Here is a 19,117-nt window from a genome sequence, read left to right as displayed (position 1 = left end):
ATCGTACAATCAGTTTTGTTGCAATTGGTTAAAAAGTGCCGTCGACCGAAAAATATTAATTTATAAACATAAACTCGTTAGGTGTGTCGTCCGAGTCAACACACCATATCCTGATAAAGATAACAATTTAACAAACAGTTAAACCAAGTACTATAATTTAAAACTGTTTAGATCTGATCGTACAATTTTTTTATTATATACGCATAAGTGATAAATGTTTCTTAATTGCCCAAAAGGTATGATATAGTATTCAGTCATACGAATACCGATAAAAATTATGACTTTCATTTTGTTTAACGTTTGAATTTAGCAGACCGTGTGTCATACTAAAAATAATGGTAATATGCTACGATGGCCGATCAAACGAGCTGGTTTAGAATGATATTGTCTATTATACGGTCCATCGGATGGTCCAAGGCTCGTGCAATGCATCGTCAGACATGAACGTACCCTTGAAGATACCAATATAGTTACTATTCGCTTTCCCCCGAAAAGGAAAACGGGTGTATAAACGATACATTATTATAACAATTCTTAATATGTGTGTGTGTGTGCACTACTGCAAATATATTACACGCGTAACCTCACACGCGCGACCCTGGAAAACGCGGTGTAGTCGGTGGCGGTGTTGGTGACGGTTGGTACGGAGAAAAACCTAAACGTTCGTCCTTGTCACAACTTATGGATGATTTCTCGTCGAGAATTTTCACGACGGATTTCGCAACCGATTCGTTTCGAATCAACGACCAGCGTCGCTGTCTGACGGGGGACGTCCGGAATACTTATAAGAAGAAAATCTGACACGCATCGTCAGTACACGTTCAACACCGTTCGGGACAGTTAATATTGAAATAATCGTTCGAAAACTTTATCGGCCGCTATTAATCATTGTAATTGCCGTTTTAACTATCGTTGTGATCAGTTGTATTAACGTAACTTACTCGTTCCGCGCATAGTTTGACTAAAGGTACTTTGGTCGGCACGTTTAACGACCATTGCGATGTTGACTTTAAGGTGTGTCGCTATGATCGTCGCCGTGTGGCCACTCCTCGCCATTACTTCCATATCAGTAGTGGCCCGACATAAACGACAGCTACAAAACTCATACCTCGGCTTGGGTTCCAATGTGGAAATACTTCCGGTTGGTGATACGTCGGGGGTGAGCAGCTCGTACAGTGTAGTCGAAACATCTAAGGTACCCCGCAGAGAGCACAACTCATACAGGGCGAGAAACACGAACCGGGACTCGGAACCGGAACATTCCGAGTACCGAGCGTACAACAAACATCCGTCAACACGAGGTGGAGTCCGTGCTGGAGACGAACCTAAACCATTCAGGTTCCCTGAAGAACGTCGTCAAACGAAACCTCCTGCAGCTGATGCTGATGAAGACTTAGATTCAATATTAGTGCCTGACCATAGACGAGGGGACTTGGCACCGGGTAACCGAAAGAAGTATAAGCCCAAAAAGCCGCAAAGCGATGACACGGATGAAGAGTCACTAGAAGAGTCAAAATCCCGAAACGTCAAGGAACCAAAGCCAGTGCCCAAGAACATTAAAGATATTGTTGAAGAACGACCTGCCGAGAGCAAGATTTCCAGTGATTTGAAAGATGAAGGCAGCAGGTACATAGGCCATGGAGCTGGTGGTTATGGTGGTGGTAGCGAGTACGACAAGGAGAAGCACTACGACAAAGAACAGGGCCAGAAGTTCTTGGAAGGCCACAAGTCGGAGGAAGGTGAGAAGGCGGAAAAAGCATTCAAGAAGGAGGAAGCTTACGACAAAGGTGAAAAAGAAGACTACGGAAGCGACGAAAAGCACTCACAGGTGGCCGAGAAGGCGGGTGAAAAGAAGGGCCACGTGGACGAGGCACAGCATTTCGGTGAGGCATATCATGGCAACCACGGCGAGAAGGGAATCACAGTGGTGAAAAAGGGAGGACACAAGAAGGGCAAGAAGACGTCTGGATTCCACAAGGTGCACCATAAGGACGAGTACAAGAAGGACGAAGTGTTCTACGATGAGTCGCACGATGGTGGCGAGCACGAGGAGCACAAACATGAACAGGAGAAACATGCCAAGGAGAAAGGTGGAAGCGAGAAAAAGGGTCACTCTGACACAGGCTACCATGAGAGTCACGGTTCAAAGAAGGCGGAGAGCGATCATGGCAAGAAATACGAACAAGCTAAGGGCCACAAGTCCGAGGCTGGCGAGCATGCGCACCACGGCCAACAGTCCGAATTCTCCAAGAAAGGAGGTGTCAAGGAGGGTGAGAAGTACGGTCACGCTGACGCGGGCGGTGGTGGTTACTTCGAAAAAGGTGGATACTTCTGAGCGATCTAATTTGATTCCAATGGCGGCGGTAGCAGCGGTGTGTAAATACCGCGAAGACTTCTTTTAACTAGTTCAACGATGTACTATGGTGTGATGCATGGACAATTATAGGTGTTATATGTTATCGTGTCCATTGCAAGTTTACATATACAAAGTATTTCTCGTTAAAATGTGTATTAATTTAATATTTTTTTTTTTTTATAATTATTATTTACTTGTTTTTAGCCGCAATTGTTGTGTTTACTATAATTTTTAAGGTTTTTCATTATATTTTTATTTCATAAGTGTTATGAGTTATGACTTGTGTCATAATAAAAATATATTGTTTATTTTTATTGAGTTTGAATAATAATAAAAAAAAAAAAATACTTGGTTATAATTGAATATAATATTGTTTTTATTATATTTTCAGCATACACTAAGTACCGTGAAATATGAACTCTTCGTTTTTACCTATAGTCTGTAAAAACTCTAAAGTTAGTTGCTCTTTACCTATAATAATAGGTTTGCCGTAAAAGGTAAAGTATTAATAATAAATTGTTCAAAATATTAATGATTATAATTATGAAAACCTACGGGATAGTAATTTGTTTCTGCAGTTACGGTCATAATATATTATATTATCTTAATAACGTAATACTATATTAATATATAACTGTCGTCTAACACAATAAACGTCGTACCGGATGGCTAAGTACGCGTAGTTTAAAAATATTTACAAGCCATACAACTCGGTAAAATACTAGCGTAATTTGGTAGTGTTTGTGAGTAGAGACGAAATTGTTGTACATTTTACCTATTTTCCTCCAAACATAAAATATTTGCAGCATTAATTAACTGATTATAATTATTAGTTATAATATTATCTACTAAATTGTTTATTTTTCTACCACAATACAACACAAAAATAATACAATAATTTATCCAAACCAAATAGTAAAATAGCGTTTATTACTAAATAAAATTGTCTTAGTTCTATTCAGCTAGCGTAAGATTTTCTAGTTTATATGTATTGCTTCTAAGCAATATAGAATAGAGTTAAAAAATAAAATTACACAAATGTGGTGTGTCAGTTTTTATAAAAGAAAGGCATTGTGAGAAGGGGATAAGATACCAAATCCCATCATTAAGCCGCTGCTCAGGAGGTACACCTTATCGTAAAACGATCACACCTCGTTGGCCACTTCTTCGCCGCAATAATCGTATCACTCGAAATCACGTATATAATAATGTCCATGTGCTGTGAACCGTACGATCCGATGTGAGGTGTGAAGTATATATATTTAAAACAGAAAATAAAATTCGTCTGTAATATTAATAATAACAACAATAATAATACGCGTTACAATCGAATTGAAAATCGATAAAACTATAATACAACATGGTGATCGATATTATTAGTGTTATGAAATCTATAATCCGACGACTCGCAATTAGACGATACACGTTTTCGAGGGAGCAGTGGAGCGTGAATATGCAAGATCAATTTATTGATTTAAAAGTATTATTTTTTTTTTTTAGTTTCTAGATGATAATATATAGCAACAAACTTTCTTTACCGAATTTCATAATATAATTGTACCTATGTTATTGATTTTATGATACATTTTAAAAATATAATACATATTACTAATGCTCAAAAGGACAAACTTTTCAAGTTACAATCTCCAATAATATTGATTAAATAAAACACAGAGTGTGTCTCTCACATCCTTCAATTTTCTAAAGTATAATACCCATAAAAATACAAGTTAATATTTAAATTCAATAGGTACCTATTTTATACCCTTATTTATTAAGTAAACAGTGTGTCAAACACACATAATGTGGTAAAAATTATACTGCCTGGTCGTAATATATTAATATTAATATCTTAAAATACTTTCTGCAGAAAATATAAGAATTATTATTGTACGTACCTATTTAATACCTATTTAATAGGTACTTACGTTGTGAAATCAACTATATCAGAAATAAAACATCATAAAAACAAAATTTTAAGTAATTATTTTTTTTTTCAATTTTATTATTTTATTATGTTCAAAAATTCTAAAAAAAATATGTTTGGTTTAAGTCCCCTTACGGTAGTGCCAACAACTAAATATTATTATGATTAATGTATTATAGGTATGTATTACAGGTATTAAGTCATACAATAGTTCTCGTTTCGTATTTTTTAGTTTGTTATTAGATATAACGTATATCAAATTTCAATGAACTCCAATCGACTGTCATGAAAATCAGTTAAAAATGTCAAGAAACAACTGAAATATATAAACGATATACAAACTTCATACTTATAGTGATAACGGTTTTATTTGAGACAGAATTGTTCCATAAACTAAAAACTCCCTAAATTTAATAATGATAAGTGTCTTAGATGCCGAGATATCATATTTTCACTCACAGAAGCCAAGTATAGTTAGATAGCCCGATCGATATTCGTCTCGGCACCGGCTCGATCTCGAGTGCTCGTTTTGTGCAATATGCCAATATATTAATAATAATAATAACACACACACACACACATATAATATATATATTATTATTATGTGTATACAAAAATCGGAATATCAAATTACTATAAGTACACTGCAGTTCATCCCATCTTTTCGATACTCCCCGAGGGTATTATCGTCGTCGTCGTCGTCATTATTATTGTTTTCCATACACTCATACGAGTGGTAAGTGGTACGTGGCCGGCTAACCATATTATATCCACTGGTTGCACGTGCACTGTTGTGTACCAGGTCGTCTCACGACGAGCGCCCACGTGGGTTCTTGAGAGATCGCATGTGTGTGTCTGTGTTGGTGTGTGTGTGCGTGTAGCATGGTAGACGTGACCTGTAAAAAAATCGTTTCGTGGCAGACACAAAGGAGACACAGGCACGTTATCGGCTCCGTCATCGGGCCGCGCGGTGTTATCGTAATCAAAAAACGTGTCTCGACGTCGGTTCTATAGCCGTTCGAGTATATTATGCTATAATATAATATTATGTGTGTAGGGTATAATGCGTACACGTATAACACGCTTACGTATAAGAACACACGATAATGGCATAGGTATGATATCGTTATATACATATAGCTAGTTTTCCGACGAGACGCGTCTGTCTGCAGCACGTCATTGTCGTCCATTCGTCTGCCGCCGACAACGCGATTCGGAGTTTAAGCGACATCGAATTTTTACAGTGTCGACATTAGATCGAAGTCACGTAAAATAATCATATAATTTTATACGACTGTATGACTTTCACCACTTTTCGAATTTCAAAATTCGACCATATTATAATATTTTAGTTCTATATGCTGGTTTACCAGAGCTGTGGTAACGGTCGGTCTGTTTCGACGAATATAGACACGAACTAAAATGCCAGTATATATTATGACTCGAATCTCGTCGATTTGAAGTATACACGATATCGAATTTTTACATAGTCGACGTTCTTAGCGGCAACTCGTCGACATTACTTTGACCCGCCGTAGTCACGTAAAATGATCACAGTTTTATACGACTGGACGATTTTCAAAATTCGACCATATAATATTATTTTAGTTCTATATGGTAGTTTACGGAGCTGTGATGAACGGTCTGTTACTTGACTCGAACGAAAATGCCAGTATATATATTTCGGGTCCGATGGAGACACAAAAAAAACAAATAAATAAACTAAAGAGGCGTTTCCATGGGATTCGAGCGATGACTATATAATATATGATATTATATTTTCTATTTGCTCGCGGTTTCACTTATTATTGTCGTGCGGTGTATTATTATATTATAGCAGTGCGAGCTAGTTATTATATTGTGTATTTTCTAAACGCGATTCCGATACGATTTGGACCTCCGCTGTATTGCACCGTCATCGTCACCGCATTGTGCGACCGCGAAACGACAATCGGACTGCGATCCAATAAATCGGACGCGCACAAAGACCGCCGGGGCCGACGCGCACACTAGACGTAATAATATAATACGTACGCGCGCGCCGCCCGACAATAGAGGTTCCCGTTTATTTATTTGTTTTTTTCCTCTTTTTTTTTCCCCGTTTTCAAACCGTTTTCGAAACCTAATCGAAAAACACAACGTGCCCGACAATCATAACAATATTATATTGTACGTGATACGCCGCGTGTACGAAGCGACTTCTCAGAGTACGCGCGCGCGCGCGTATGAAATAAAATATAAATTACACGTGCTCGAGTCGTAAACGTCAGAGTCCGCGGCCCGAGAGGATAAATTCACACGGAGACGACCTCCCGGATCTGTCGGAGAAGAGAGCCGTCGCGGTCGGCGTTTTTATCATCCACCCTTCTACACCACACGTTCACCCCTACTGCTCCGTCGCTAATAATCATTATCCGCACCCTCCACGTCCGTCTGTGGCTGTCCGACCGATATTCTGACGGCGGAACGGATATGGATGGACGGAGCGATTGAAAAATATTTTTACGTATCTGTCGATTTTAAATTAAATAACCGTTGAGAAGACGAAAAAGAACGAAGAGAGATGGCAAACGATGTCAATACGTACCATATTGATATTAAGGATAATAATTAAAAAAGATTAGACTGCATTAATAGTTTAGCTAAAATATACTTTTCTATTATGTCACGCGTGTTGATTTGAGCCCTTTTGACTGGGTATCGTTTTCCCCGGTACACATGATTTAAAATCACGTTTTTCTGAAATGAATCTTTATTACTACTACGTATAAAATTAGAAGCACAAAAAGAACATAATATTGTGGTACAGTTAATTTCAGAAAAAAAATTGGAAAATTTCAATTTGTATGACGTCGGAGAAAGATTTACCGGTTCTACTAAATGATAATCGGTTGTTCATTTATCGGTATAAACCCCGTCGAAGAGATTCACTGTTCGCTTTTTTATCAAACACCCTTTTACACTATGATTGCCTTTTCCCCTAAACCCATCACTAGTTGTTCACACTATTGAGGTCTGTTATAGTGGTTTGACCGGAATTTTGACGTAGAATGGATGCTAATGGACAAAATATTTGTACATAATTAATATTTAAAATGAAAATATCGATAGAAAATAAACGACAAGTGATCGTTGACAATTATATTGGAAGCTTATCTGACGTTTGATGATAACGGAACATTTACTCAATAATATTATACGTACTATTCGGATAACTGCATGAATTGAATGTAATTTTATTAATTTTGTATTTTATGTAAAACTCTCATATCAGTGTAAATCCGTGTGCTTGGAAAATGTTTTTCTGGTACAACTATTATAAATAAAATTACATGTAGCACGTATAAATTAAACTACGACTAGTAGTAAGAATATATTTGAAGTGTATGGTACCAGGATACGAACTTATTGAAAACGTATCAAATGAATGTGTGACATCACATTTAGGAGATATTGTTACTCCATTCGTGTAATAACCGGTTATTTATTGTTTGAATTTACAACAAAGATTACTGTGTGACTTCGTAAATTGAAAATATATTATATTGAGTGTTGTTTCACAACCATTTAATTGCGATTGCATACAAACTCAAAAATCGCTGATTTTGAACCTTGTAAATTCAACTATAACTGTTAAATTATATTAGTTATTATTATTTTCCAATAAATATTATCGTTGATGAGTTCGTGATTTCGTTAAAGAATAAAAAATAATAAAACGTTATAGGATAAAATTCACGTTAGTAGGTACATTAAAACTTCATGTGTTACTATCATCATGATAATAAAATATTATGTACACGTGATAAAATATACTATTTAAGTAATTGTAAAATCGAATTTTGTTCTAGAATTATATTATACGCAGTGTTACAAAACACAGGAAGCGTGTGAAAAGTGCATGAAAACCTTCGCAATGCATTGTTGCAGCTTGGTTGAGTGCACGATTTGACTGGCGGGAGCGTATAGTTTAGTGTGAAAATTTGTATTATCCATTTCTACTGCGAAATCGGAAGTATAATATTATCTTTGGTGGTGTGTAAAGCAAATGTTATCCGCAATCATAATATGTTTCGTAGGATGTACACGTTAAACGCATAATTTATGTAATTATGTGCCGTGGTTCGATTCTCGGTGAATACGTAAAAGTTTTTACATTTTTTGCACTGTTAAATTTTCAAAATATTATAGATTTTTCAAACTATTCTTAGACAACTGAAATTTTTAATTGTATATAAGTATTTTTTTTGAGATGTTGATAAAAAATCCTCTATATTCTCTGCTAAAAAATCATCTCTTTTCAGAATCGTTGTTCGTATACAATGATACATATCATTGAATTCAAATTTTAACAAATCCATTATAGTAAATACTCTATGTTTGAGGTCCCCTTGATACTTACTAAAAAGTAGAGCGTTACCCACTTGAATTTTTTTTATTCCGTTCAATAATAATAGTTTTTTTCAGACAACATATGCTTATACCTACATTGAGTTTTGCGAGAGAAAAGTTGTATTCGTTACATCAATAATAAACGGTTGGCAAAAGTTGTTGAAACAACATTTTAAACTGTTAGGTAAATAACAACATAACTGACAAATTAAAAAATTTATTTTTAGATCGGAAATTAACAATTAACGACATATGTTATATTTATTTAATATTTTATATTTTTGGTACTAGAGTGTTTATACATTCGTGTATCTATGTATTTGCAGATGGTTTAATTAATTCATTACAATACTTTACAGTTTTATAGAATTATTTATGTCATTTGAATAAGTTTCGCCTAAAGCTGAACTATAAAGTTATGAGTTTAACGACCAGAAATGGAAAACAATGACACCGTATTAAAAAATGGCGAGTGTCACTCGTATACAGTTGATATTCTGTATGGGCCGACCAAAGTTTGCGAGGTCCTGAAACATCGGACGACAAGAGTCGAACATATCAAAGGTAGGTGATAGGTACTTTTATTTGACGTAAAATAACTAAAGGAACTTATGTTAAGAAAAATAGTAATGGAAATCTTTGAGTTTCAAACGTCTTCTCTTATGTTTTTAATTTTAGTCATTAAAATAAATATTCATGTATATTATCTTTTAGAATCTGATTACCTACTTATACAATAGTTAAAAACTAAATTTTTCTGTTGAAAACGTCTCTCTTTTTTCATAAATTTATTCTGATTTTAATTTAGTTAAATAAGTAATAGTTAACCAATAACTATATAAATAATGATTTTTTTATCCTTACTAGATATTTTTTATTGCATTTCTATTTCACAATAAAAAAAAAACTAAAATTATAATTGATCAGTTATATGAAATGTAGTTCAATTTTTATAGATTTAATATTGTTATAATCTATATCAGATTTACAACAATATTATGTTGAATTAATTTCACCTTATTAACATTTACTCTCATCGTATTATTTTATGTATTTTTAAAAATAAGAAACAACAGTTTTTTCAGTTACCCGTATAATATATTAAAAATATTTATCTATACTTCATAGATTGGCACATATTTTTATGAATTCTTCGTTAAAATTTTGCGATTTGTTGTTCATTTAATAAATTGGATCTATAAGAACTGTTTTTAGAGATTTACTTTACTTTTTACGTTTCTATAATGTATAATACTATTATAATAGTTTAAAATACTCTATTATTGTATGGAAAAGTAGACATAAATATATATTTTATAATTATTAATAAAATATAATAAATTACCGATTTTGGACGCGGTCCGAGTACATTTTATTTTGTGGTAATCCAAATTATTTATTAAGCCACCCGCACACTATACTTAGATCATAAATATTATAAGAGATACCTATTCTCGAACAAAATGTAGCCATATTGCCTATTTCTAACGCCGGGTAACCATATTATTTAGATTATTGAAATTCACGAATATAAATATTTTTTAGATAAGAAAAATGAATTTAATGTTCGTATTAGAATCAAGTAAATAGATCTCGTATTACTAAATTATTTAGTAGCCTAATTTTTTTTAAAATTATTACTGCTGGTACCTACTGGTATTAAATGTTAAACAAATTATGTTGTATATAATATTTTGTTGTCATTAAAATAAAATAGTTTTGCTGCATCAAAGACAGTTGTTTTTAATGATTTTATTTATTAACCTTAAAAATATACAGTAAAAAAAAAAATTTTTCATTAATTTTGACTTTGTCAATTACGCAGAAAAACTGGAGAAACTTGGGTTCATCGTTAACCTTAGGCGAACTCTGGACTACGAGATGGTGATATTCGCATTCGAAGGCCATGTAGTTTTCACGTGCCGGGCAACCAACCTATCAGTTTTAGGCTGTTCCAGCGACGACTCCACGGCGTACAAGCTGATCAGCTTGATGTTGGCCGAACGCAATCACGCCCTAGGAAAGGATTGTGGAATATTAAATCGCTAAAAAAATATTACAGTACAATAACCGAAAAACAAACTTTGTATAATTTATAAAACATATCTTATTAAAACGAAATCAACGATATTACACACGTGTTATCGAATATTGGAAATACTAATTAACCTTTAGATTAAACTTTGTTTTCGTAAATTTTTCATTCGGAAAAAAGACGAAAGTATAACTAGTAATTTACGAGTTTGTGACATAATCGCTCGTTATATTATAATATTATGTAGTACCTCATGTGTAAATAGTTTTGGAATCGAAAAAATCGTATTTATGTCGTAAATAAATTGAAAAACTGAAAACCGGTCGCAGAGAAATCGTCCATAAAATATAAGATACTATAATTATTACTGTCATTATTATTTACAATATCGAACGGTCGAAAATCGGGTGCAGTCGTGATACAATACGTATTGTAATCTCGTGTAATAACAATAATAATAACGTAAATACGCGTAACGCGGGATACTTATAATATATTACATGTACTATAAACACTGCAGTCGTCTGCATACCGATCGGCCGAGATAGTGATCGTCGATATCATGATATTATTACCTATATACCCAGGTATTATTATATTAACCGAGTCTGAAAACAAACAATAATCGGTCTGTAATACGGCGTATTATTAGACGATATACTATATGGAATAACGTTATTACATACGCGCGTGCATATAGCCGGTGTCGCGCGCCCGGGCGCGTGTAATCGGGAAGCTCGACGACCGCAAGAACGGATCTACCCAAACAACGATAATTACAATATTATTATTGTTGCCGTGCACGATATTACACGACGACGACGACCGCCGCGACGAGGAGACGATGATCGCGAGCTTTAACCGTATACCGATTACCACCGTCATATACGGTTAGGTAATTGAAGGGTTCGTCGTTAAAACCGACATCGAACGGTGTACTATATTATAATACGTATATATACACACGAAAACATTACTGCTATACCGTACTACGCGCGTGTAATATTATTATTGTTATTACAATATAGTTTATGTATATATTATTCCGTACATGGGTATTGAGCACATTCGGTGTGTGTGTATGGGAACGAACAGCTCGGTAACTGCTAATAATTGTATTATTATTGCCGCGGTGCATGTAGGTGCATATTATAATATATGCGTAGGTATATGTAGGTATTATACTTGGTCAGTGATGGTATATACCAGATCGGCGCGGGGGCGTAATCGATTACGCGTGTACGGTTTTCGTGTATACGTACTCCACGCGATCGGTTACAATACTTAAACATCCTTTCTAATATTTTCAATTTTTATTTATTTATTTTTTTTCGAGTTTATATTTCGATGTATACACATATCATAATGGGTATATATAATTCGCTTTGATGGTTACGACGCGTTTGTATCTCATTGCACACATCTCCCACACCCCTTCACCACTCGCCCCTGCACCGATGTAGTATATGGCGTCGGACCATATACCTATATACAGCATACGATACGGTATAATGTGCAGCGCGATACTTAAAAATAAGGTATAATATATGTATATTTTTTTTTTACGTTCGAAAACCGCAACGTATCGTGCCAAACGGCAGGTGCATGCGGTCGCGGTAGATATATATAGGTTATATGTGCGTTATTTTTAATGGGGCACCTGCAACGGCGACTCCGCCACGTCACGTCATTGCTTTTCCAAACGTTTTATTCGAAATGTCGATTTACATAACAATAATAATAATAATTTTGTCGTATTGTAAGGTTGTGCCACCGTCCGCGACGACCCGCACTCGTATATATCCGATGACGATGACGATATCACGTGTAGAGATAAGATTTATGGGCACGTATCGTTATACACTTATACCGTAGAATATATTACCTATCGCATACTTTTATGGATTGCCCGACCCCGAAAAGGGATATAAAACTAGTATTATATTATTATGATAAATATATCGCAAACGAAACACGCGATGTTTTAATTTTTGTTTTTTTCATTTTTGTAAAATCATCATCGTTGTCGTCCGGAAACGACACATATCCTGTTTATGAGTATAAACAAGGAGGTACTTCCTGAAATTTGAAGAACCGACGACAGACAAAACTCGTCACAAAATCTGTGACCAGTGTATTATAACGATGATTGGCCATCTATATATATTAGTCGAAGCGTAGAACACGAACCTATCAAGATTTCTATACCAAGTTTATATTTTAAGTCGTTTTATTAGAATTTCTCATCTCTCTCTCTTATTATAAAAACAATTTTCTAAAACACCACAATTCAATCACCTCTACTTTATTTAATCCTGAAACATCAAAATCATTGATGTTTCACATTCTCATAGTTAATATTCTAACACGCTTGTCTGCAATAGATTTTTCATTACTACACATACATGCTCGCTTTATCTTTATTCAATACCCACAAACCTTCCTTAAGCATAACATGTATTTTTAAAATATTTTCTAATTAGAATTTTTTTTTAGAAATCAATGCACATTTTTTAATAATTCCTAATAGTTGACTCGCTACCTAAAATTATCTATCATCCAGCTAATGTACACTTTAACGTTTTAAGGTTAAGGCAAACAATGACCTAATGTTTTTAAAATCCATACCTCGAAGATGGCAAAACAGAAAGACATCTCGATTGTGTACGATCGACCAGTATCGAGCGATATCGCTATTTATTTAAACCTCGGACGTATTTCAACCACCTTTAACACAATAATATTATTATCGTATCAAAAGACCGCGATCGTTGAAAACACTCGGTGAACGTCTGTCCGATCCTCTGGGGATGGTACGACGACGACGTGTTGTATACATGTATACGAACGTTTCAAAACGTTTTCGATAATAATATTACACCGCGAGCATATGATATACTGTGCAGCGATATTATTTCGTACAGTTCTTTTTCTCCCCAAAAACCACCGCCACCACCGCGAAAAGACCGTACTGCTATTATTGTTATTATTATACTCCGTCGTCGTACGCGGTAGCCGGCCGGCTATATCACGAGCGGCATATTATCATTATTACTATTATATACATATACGTACATAATACATAGTGCAGAGCCCTCTCGCTACCGTTTCCACTGGACGGGACGTATGTGCGTGTGTGTGTGTGTGTGTGTGTGTGGGTATCGACTGCTACGCGTTCTTCGGATGACAGTTATCACAGTTTATGAGGGCCGTCCATCGAAGGGTGAGGAAAAAAAAAATAATAATAAATAAAACAACTGCGGAAAAGAAGTGGATCTCGGCGAATTTATGACGTTCGATTTTATTACATACAAGCATTATATTATGTGTACACACACACACACGCGTACACATATTTATATATTTGCGCGTTATTGTGTATCGCGCGTTTATACTGTAATACGCGTGTGTGAGTACATAAAAACGAACCCTCCGCCGGCCGGGACAGACTTCCGGTCATCTGGAATCGCCGACGCCCGCTCGACATTAATGTGCTTTCCGGTTTACACGCTATATATACTATACGGTACGCCCGTAAACTGGACCACCCCTCGTCCCACCCCAAAGATAAAGTACACCGAGTATGTTATGCACGCAGTACTATACTCGATTCGAGCGACACTCAGCACCGGAAACTGAATTTATACCTTCTCTCACTCCCCCGACCTTCGATGTCACAAGGGGCTGAAAAAATTAAGCGATGACACCGCCAGTACACATCGAAAATAACAATTTGTTTGAACCAGATCGCGATTAACCGTTATGGCGGCGAAGGGAGTGAAGAAGAGGTCAGTTAAAAACGTATTGTAAAGTTTAGAAATACTCATAAATATTATGACATTGGCCTACACTTATAACTATACAGAATCGGTTCTCAATCAGAATTAATTATCATCTCATAGAACTGTTTGAATCCGGTTCCCTTTCATAAAAAATGGTGATATGAATAAAATTTGATCGCTGAGATTTTCGTCCAAAATTATGGTCAAAATATTCATCCACTTCATAGTAGTGAAATACGTCGATTGAATATACAATACATTTGTTCAATTATAGACGAAAAAGTCAATTTTTACATAATTGTTTTAATTATTAAATTTAAATTACCAATTAGTACTAGGATTCAGATTTTGGTTTCAAACTCTTATTAATCCGATTTCAAATTCACTGGGAAAAAATTGCCGAACACAATGCTATAATAATATATTATAATATATAAATGTAATATGGTTAAGAAATCTATTTTCCGATATCGATCGACACGACAATAATAATTTATAAAAACGATAATATTTATTATTTATACGTTCGCCCACACATATAAATTATAATTTAGAATAACGGATGTGGCGGCCGCTCCGGCGATGTTGACCTTAGAGCAGTAAAATAATATTATATCCTATACACGAATGCCGTATATTATAAAGCGGACCAGCGATAACGGGAACGGTTCGGATTTATATTTGGGATTTAATATTTTTAATGCGTTCAGACTAGGAGCGGTACCATGGACATTGCGAATGTTTGCACACTGCAAAATTGGACGGGCGCTCGTATTGAGCCCCGAGTCCGTTGTGCAGCGCGGTAATCCGCAACAAAAATATTATAACGCTACTGAAATGTTTATTTTAAATCAGCTTGGATGGGGTGTCAGTGGCGATTTCTCGGGGTCAGCTCGCGTGAGAAACGCATCATTGTTCGGCGGTGCGGTAGCGGCTTTCTCGTATAATAAGGCTCAAAAGTGAATGTGTGTGTGTGTGTGTCTGTATAAATAAAATATTATATTGTCGTGAATTAGGTTGGGTTATATTATTATGTATAGCTCCACAGAGCTATTATCATTGAAATTCCGGCAAAGAGGATTTGCAGAATGGTGCCTGCACTCGGGTCGCAAATTTTTTAAGTCCTCCCTTCCTCACGTCGCGCAAAATAAAAACGTCAACCCTCTCGCCACTAAAAATTGTGCGGTGCAAGACGCCGCGTCAATCTAAAGTGCGCATTGTGTTGAATAACGCCTATCGGCCACTTGCACCTCGGCGAGTGTTGACTTACGATTTTAATGCGAAAAGGGATATGTCTTCAACAACGAAAACAGCAACAACAACAACAACGACGATAATAATAATAATAATTCTATGTATAAGTGTATAATAATCGTCTCCGAGCAGGGTCCGACCGGAAATTTCTGCACCTATCTCCCGAACAATAACACATCTGGGACGTATAATAATAATATTCTGTGGTCTTTTTTTCATGGTAGTATCATAAAATAATAAATAGCTACCTATGACAGTAATGTTACCAACAGATTCCGCACAAACATGGTCGTCCACTTTTGCCTATTTTCAATGGACTAAAATACATAGTAAATATTATCAGCTATTTTATAGCTTTGAATAGTATCAATCAGATAATATTATAATATAAGACAACAATGTACATAGTTCTCAATAACGTGATATTGATCTTTGTTACCATTAACAAAGAGCCCAAAGTATTTTATATTGCGCTAATTACTATCTACTAATTTTATAAATTGAAAAAAGGTGGTTATAATTAAATACACTTTTAGATTATTAACGGAGTAAGGAATGTATTTACAATAATGTGTGTGCGCGTGCCTGTTTACACCGTAGTTTGTCGAAATAATGCTTAAAATTACTTTTTCACACACCAATTGGCAATTGCGCTCAAGACGTTTAAGGATAATAATATAATTTTTCAAATTTGTTTATGAATATTTTTAACAAGGTCTGAAAAAAACAACAAAAAATTTTTTTTATTATCCTGGGATCGAACCACGTACGTTCAATTACTAATTCTTGATCAAAACCGATTAATTTGACAGAAAATAGATTAAAATCATTATTTTTCTAAAAAACCTATTAAATAAAAATGTTGTGAAAAACAGATGTGCAGTTCTTAATTAAACTCTCCAGCGGCAGTTACTCCTCCTACACTCTACAACGGTAGGAGCGTTGTGCTTTTAGCGAATTTAGTAAGTCTACACATCTTTTGACCGAGCCATTACAGCTACAAGTGATTTGGTTATTTTTATATGTATTTAAACAGTATTTTGTTTGTTCTCTTGGTGACGAATTAAAATATAAACTACTACATATATTATAGTTAATAATTATATGTATTTTATAAATCCAATATTCATTGGCAGCAAACTTATATCCAGAGTTTACTTCTAAGTCGTTAATACACTTGGATCGTAGTTCATTTATATCTTATTTAACAAAAAATGTACAGCAACTGACTATCATTTTTAAAAATTGACAGTTACCAAGTTGTAACTGTCGAGATATTATCATATCCAATTTAGGAGTTGTGTGTAGGATGTTGAAAAATAACATGATATTTGCATGGTCAGTATTTAAATTCAATTAATATGGATTAGGTAAATTTAATCGATTTTAATCAACAATATTAGTAATTAAACATTTTTGGCTCGATCCCAAGATAATGACAAGAATTTTTTGTCTATTTTTTCAGTCTTTGTTAAAAAATATTCATAAACAAATTTGAAAATTTTTATCATTGACCTTAAACGTCTTTAGCGAATTTGCCAATAGGTGTGTGAAAAAGTAATTTTAAGCAATCATTTCTGAACTCTCACTTACACCACCAGACAGAAACCATGTGACACAATAATAATAATATCACCATCGAATATACACATTCAATAATATAATATTAATACAATTATTGTATTCGTGCGTTCAAGAGGACATTATAATAATATATTATTGTTCTAAAATACACTCTTGCACTCTTGGCGCCGTATAATATGCATGCATTTATTTCTATATGAACTTTTAAGACCAAAAAAAAAGCTCTTTGTGCAGAGTATATTATTTTTTCTTTTACTGGGCGGCTTTTGTTCCTTTGACATTTGCGGGTGCAAAAAAAAACCGGCACGCACGTCCAATTTGGTCTCCGAGTGTAATTTGCTAAGTGTGCAGCACACCTACCCGCAGTATATGCATACAATATTATATATTGTATCGTCAAACCGCTAATTACTATTACGTGCGAGGGAAACAATATGAGCAACTATAAAACCATAACATATGTGTATAGGTACTGAAAATTATTTATATAAAATATATACAGAGTGATTCAGATAGCGGCAATTTCATCTCTTTCTTTCTTAAAAATTTAAACTATTCAGAATCTGATTTGTGGAATTTTTAAATATACGTTTATAAATTCATACTTTTTAATCGTTGAGATTTATTCTACTACTAATGGAGAGTGTCTACTGTTCTGTGAAAATACCAGCTTCTATTTTTCAAATAAAAGCTCTCAACTCTATTATACATATAGCAAATATTTTTTTTAAAAACGATCTTGTAGCAATATTAAAATTTTAACGAGCAATTTTTAATTATTTTTCTTTGTGTGTTTCTTTCTATTATCAGTGCTGAGTGCTGACATTCTGATGCCCTACCGATAATATATTAGCCTTCAGAGAGCTTTTTAGTCGAAACGTTTCTTGACATCGACAACGCTTAAACAGAAGTACAACAGATTTGGAATTTTTTTATGCGTTTAAACATGATTTGTAACGACCAACGTATTGACGTCATAATTTCTGATTATAATAATTATAGTATGACAATAAAAAATTTGATTAACGAATTACCGATAGTATTCATTTTGAATTGGGCATATCGAAATTAGATTTCTTGAAGTATTACATTTATCTCGACAATTTTAACACAATATAGTCTTCGTGTATATTTAAAAATTCCAAAAATCAAGATTTGATTAAATTAATTATTAATGAAAACAGCGACGGTGTTCGTGCTCGATGAAGCACTCTGTATACCATATAATATACCTTGCCGCTATATAATGTATGGAAAAATGCGAGTACGACATTATTTTCAAGTGTGCGCGTGTGCGTTGTGCTTTCCACTGGCCATTCACACAGACAAGTGTCTCGTAAAGTCGTGTGTCTATTGTGAGGGTTACCGTTTGATGTTTCCAAAACCGTACGATTCGGTCGGCATATAAAAGCGATCCGTCGTATTAGTCTCTCGTACGTATGTAGGTACGCGCGTGCGAGTATAACTTCGTATATATGTTTTACTTTTGTCTAGGAAAACAATAGCCTATATATATGTTTGTTCGTATAGCTACTTTTATTAATTGTCAAACTCGCGTGTTGCGAGATCGCAAAAGGTTTGTGACCGCATGCCGCCGCAGAATTTTGTTTTGTTTTTTCTATTATAATACATTTTCAACGTTATACATTATACAGGGATCAAGTAGTGTACTTTTCGATAGCGAACAATACGGCGTTCACTGTATGTATTATACCCGGTAGAAGAGGTGGGGGCACGTCGATTGCGCAACACGGGTGGAATGACGATAATAAGATAAATATTTAATT

At 34.7% G+C, this 19,117-nt stretch overlaps 2 protein-coding genes across 2 annotated transcripts; both read left to right on the top strand.

The window, feature by feature from the left end:
• Nucleotides 1–803: 803 nt before the first annotated feature.
• LOC114118979 (sarcoplasmic reticulum histidine-rich calcium-binding protein-like) lies at nucleotides 804–2,724 on the top strand. Its single transcript, XM_027980429.2, has one exon. It carries the CDS (start codon nucleotides 1,001–1,003, stop codon nucleotides 2,333–2,335), a length of 1,335 nt encoding a protein of 444 aa, XP_027836230.2. The 5' UTR covers nucleotides 804–1,000; the 3' UTR covers nucleotides 2,336–2,724.
• Nucleotides 2,725–8,987: 6,263 nt separating this feature from the next.
• Nucleotides 8,988–10,810, top strand: LOC114118980 (uncharacterized). Its single transcript, XM_027980430.2, has 2 exons — nucleotides 8,988–9,239; nucleotides 10,501–10,810. Exons 1-2 carry the CDS (start codon nucleotides 9,113–9,115, stop codon nucleotides 10,722–10,724), a joined length of 351 nt encoding a protein of 116 aa, XP_027836231.2. The 5' UTR covers nucleotides 8,988–9,112; the 3' UTR covers nucleotides 10,725–10,810.
• The last annotated feature ends 8,307 nt before the right edge of the window (nucleotides 10,811–19,117 follow it).

This window comes from Aphis gossypii, chromosome 1 (genome assembly GCF_020184175.1).
Source record: "Aphis gossypii isolate Hap1 chromosome 1, ASM2018417v2, whole genome shotgun sequence".
Lineage (NCBI taxonomy): Eukaryota > Metazoa > Arthropoda > Insecta > Hemiptera > Aphididae > Aphis > Aphis gossypii.
The sequence above is the reverse complement of the archived record's forward strand: the minus strand, read 5'-3'. Positions and strand labels throughout refer to the sequence as shown.

Excerpts from the sequence above, each read along its gene's own strand:
- LOC114118979 (XM_027980429.2), top strand. The coding sequence starts at position 1,001 with ATGTTGACTTTAAGGTGTGTCGCTATGATCGTCGCCGTGTGGCCACTC.
- LOC114118980 (XM_027980430.2), top strand. The coding sequence starts at position 9,113 with ATGGAAAACAATGACACCGTATTAAAAAATGGCGAGTGTCACTCGTAT. Across the intron at positions 9,240-10,500 it reads AAGAGTCGAACATATCAAAG|AAAAACTGGAGAAACTTGGG; the intron begins GTAGGTGATAGG and ends TCAATTACGCAG.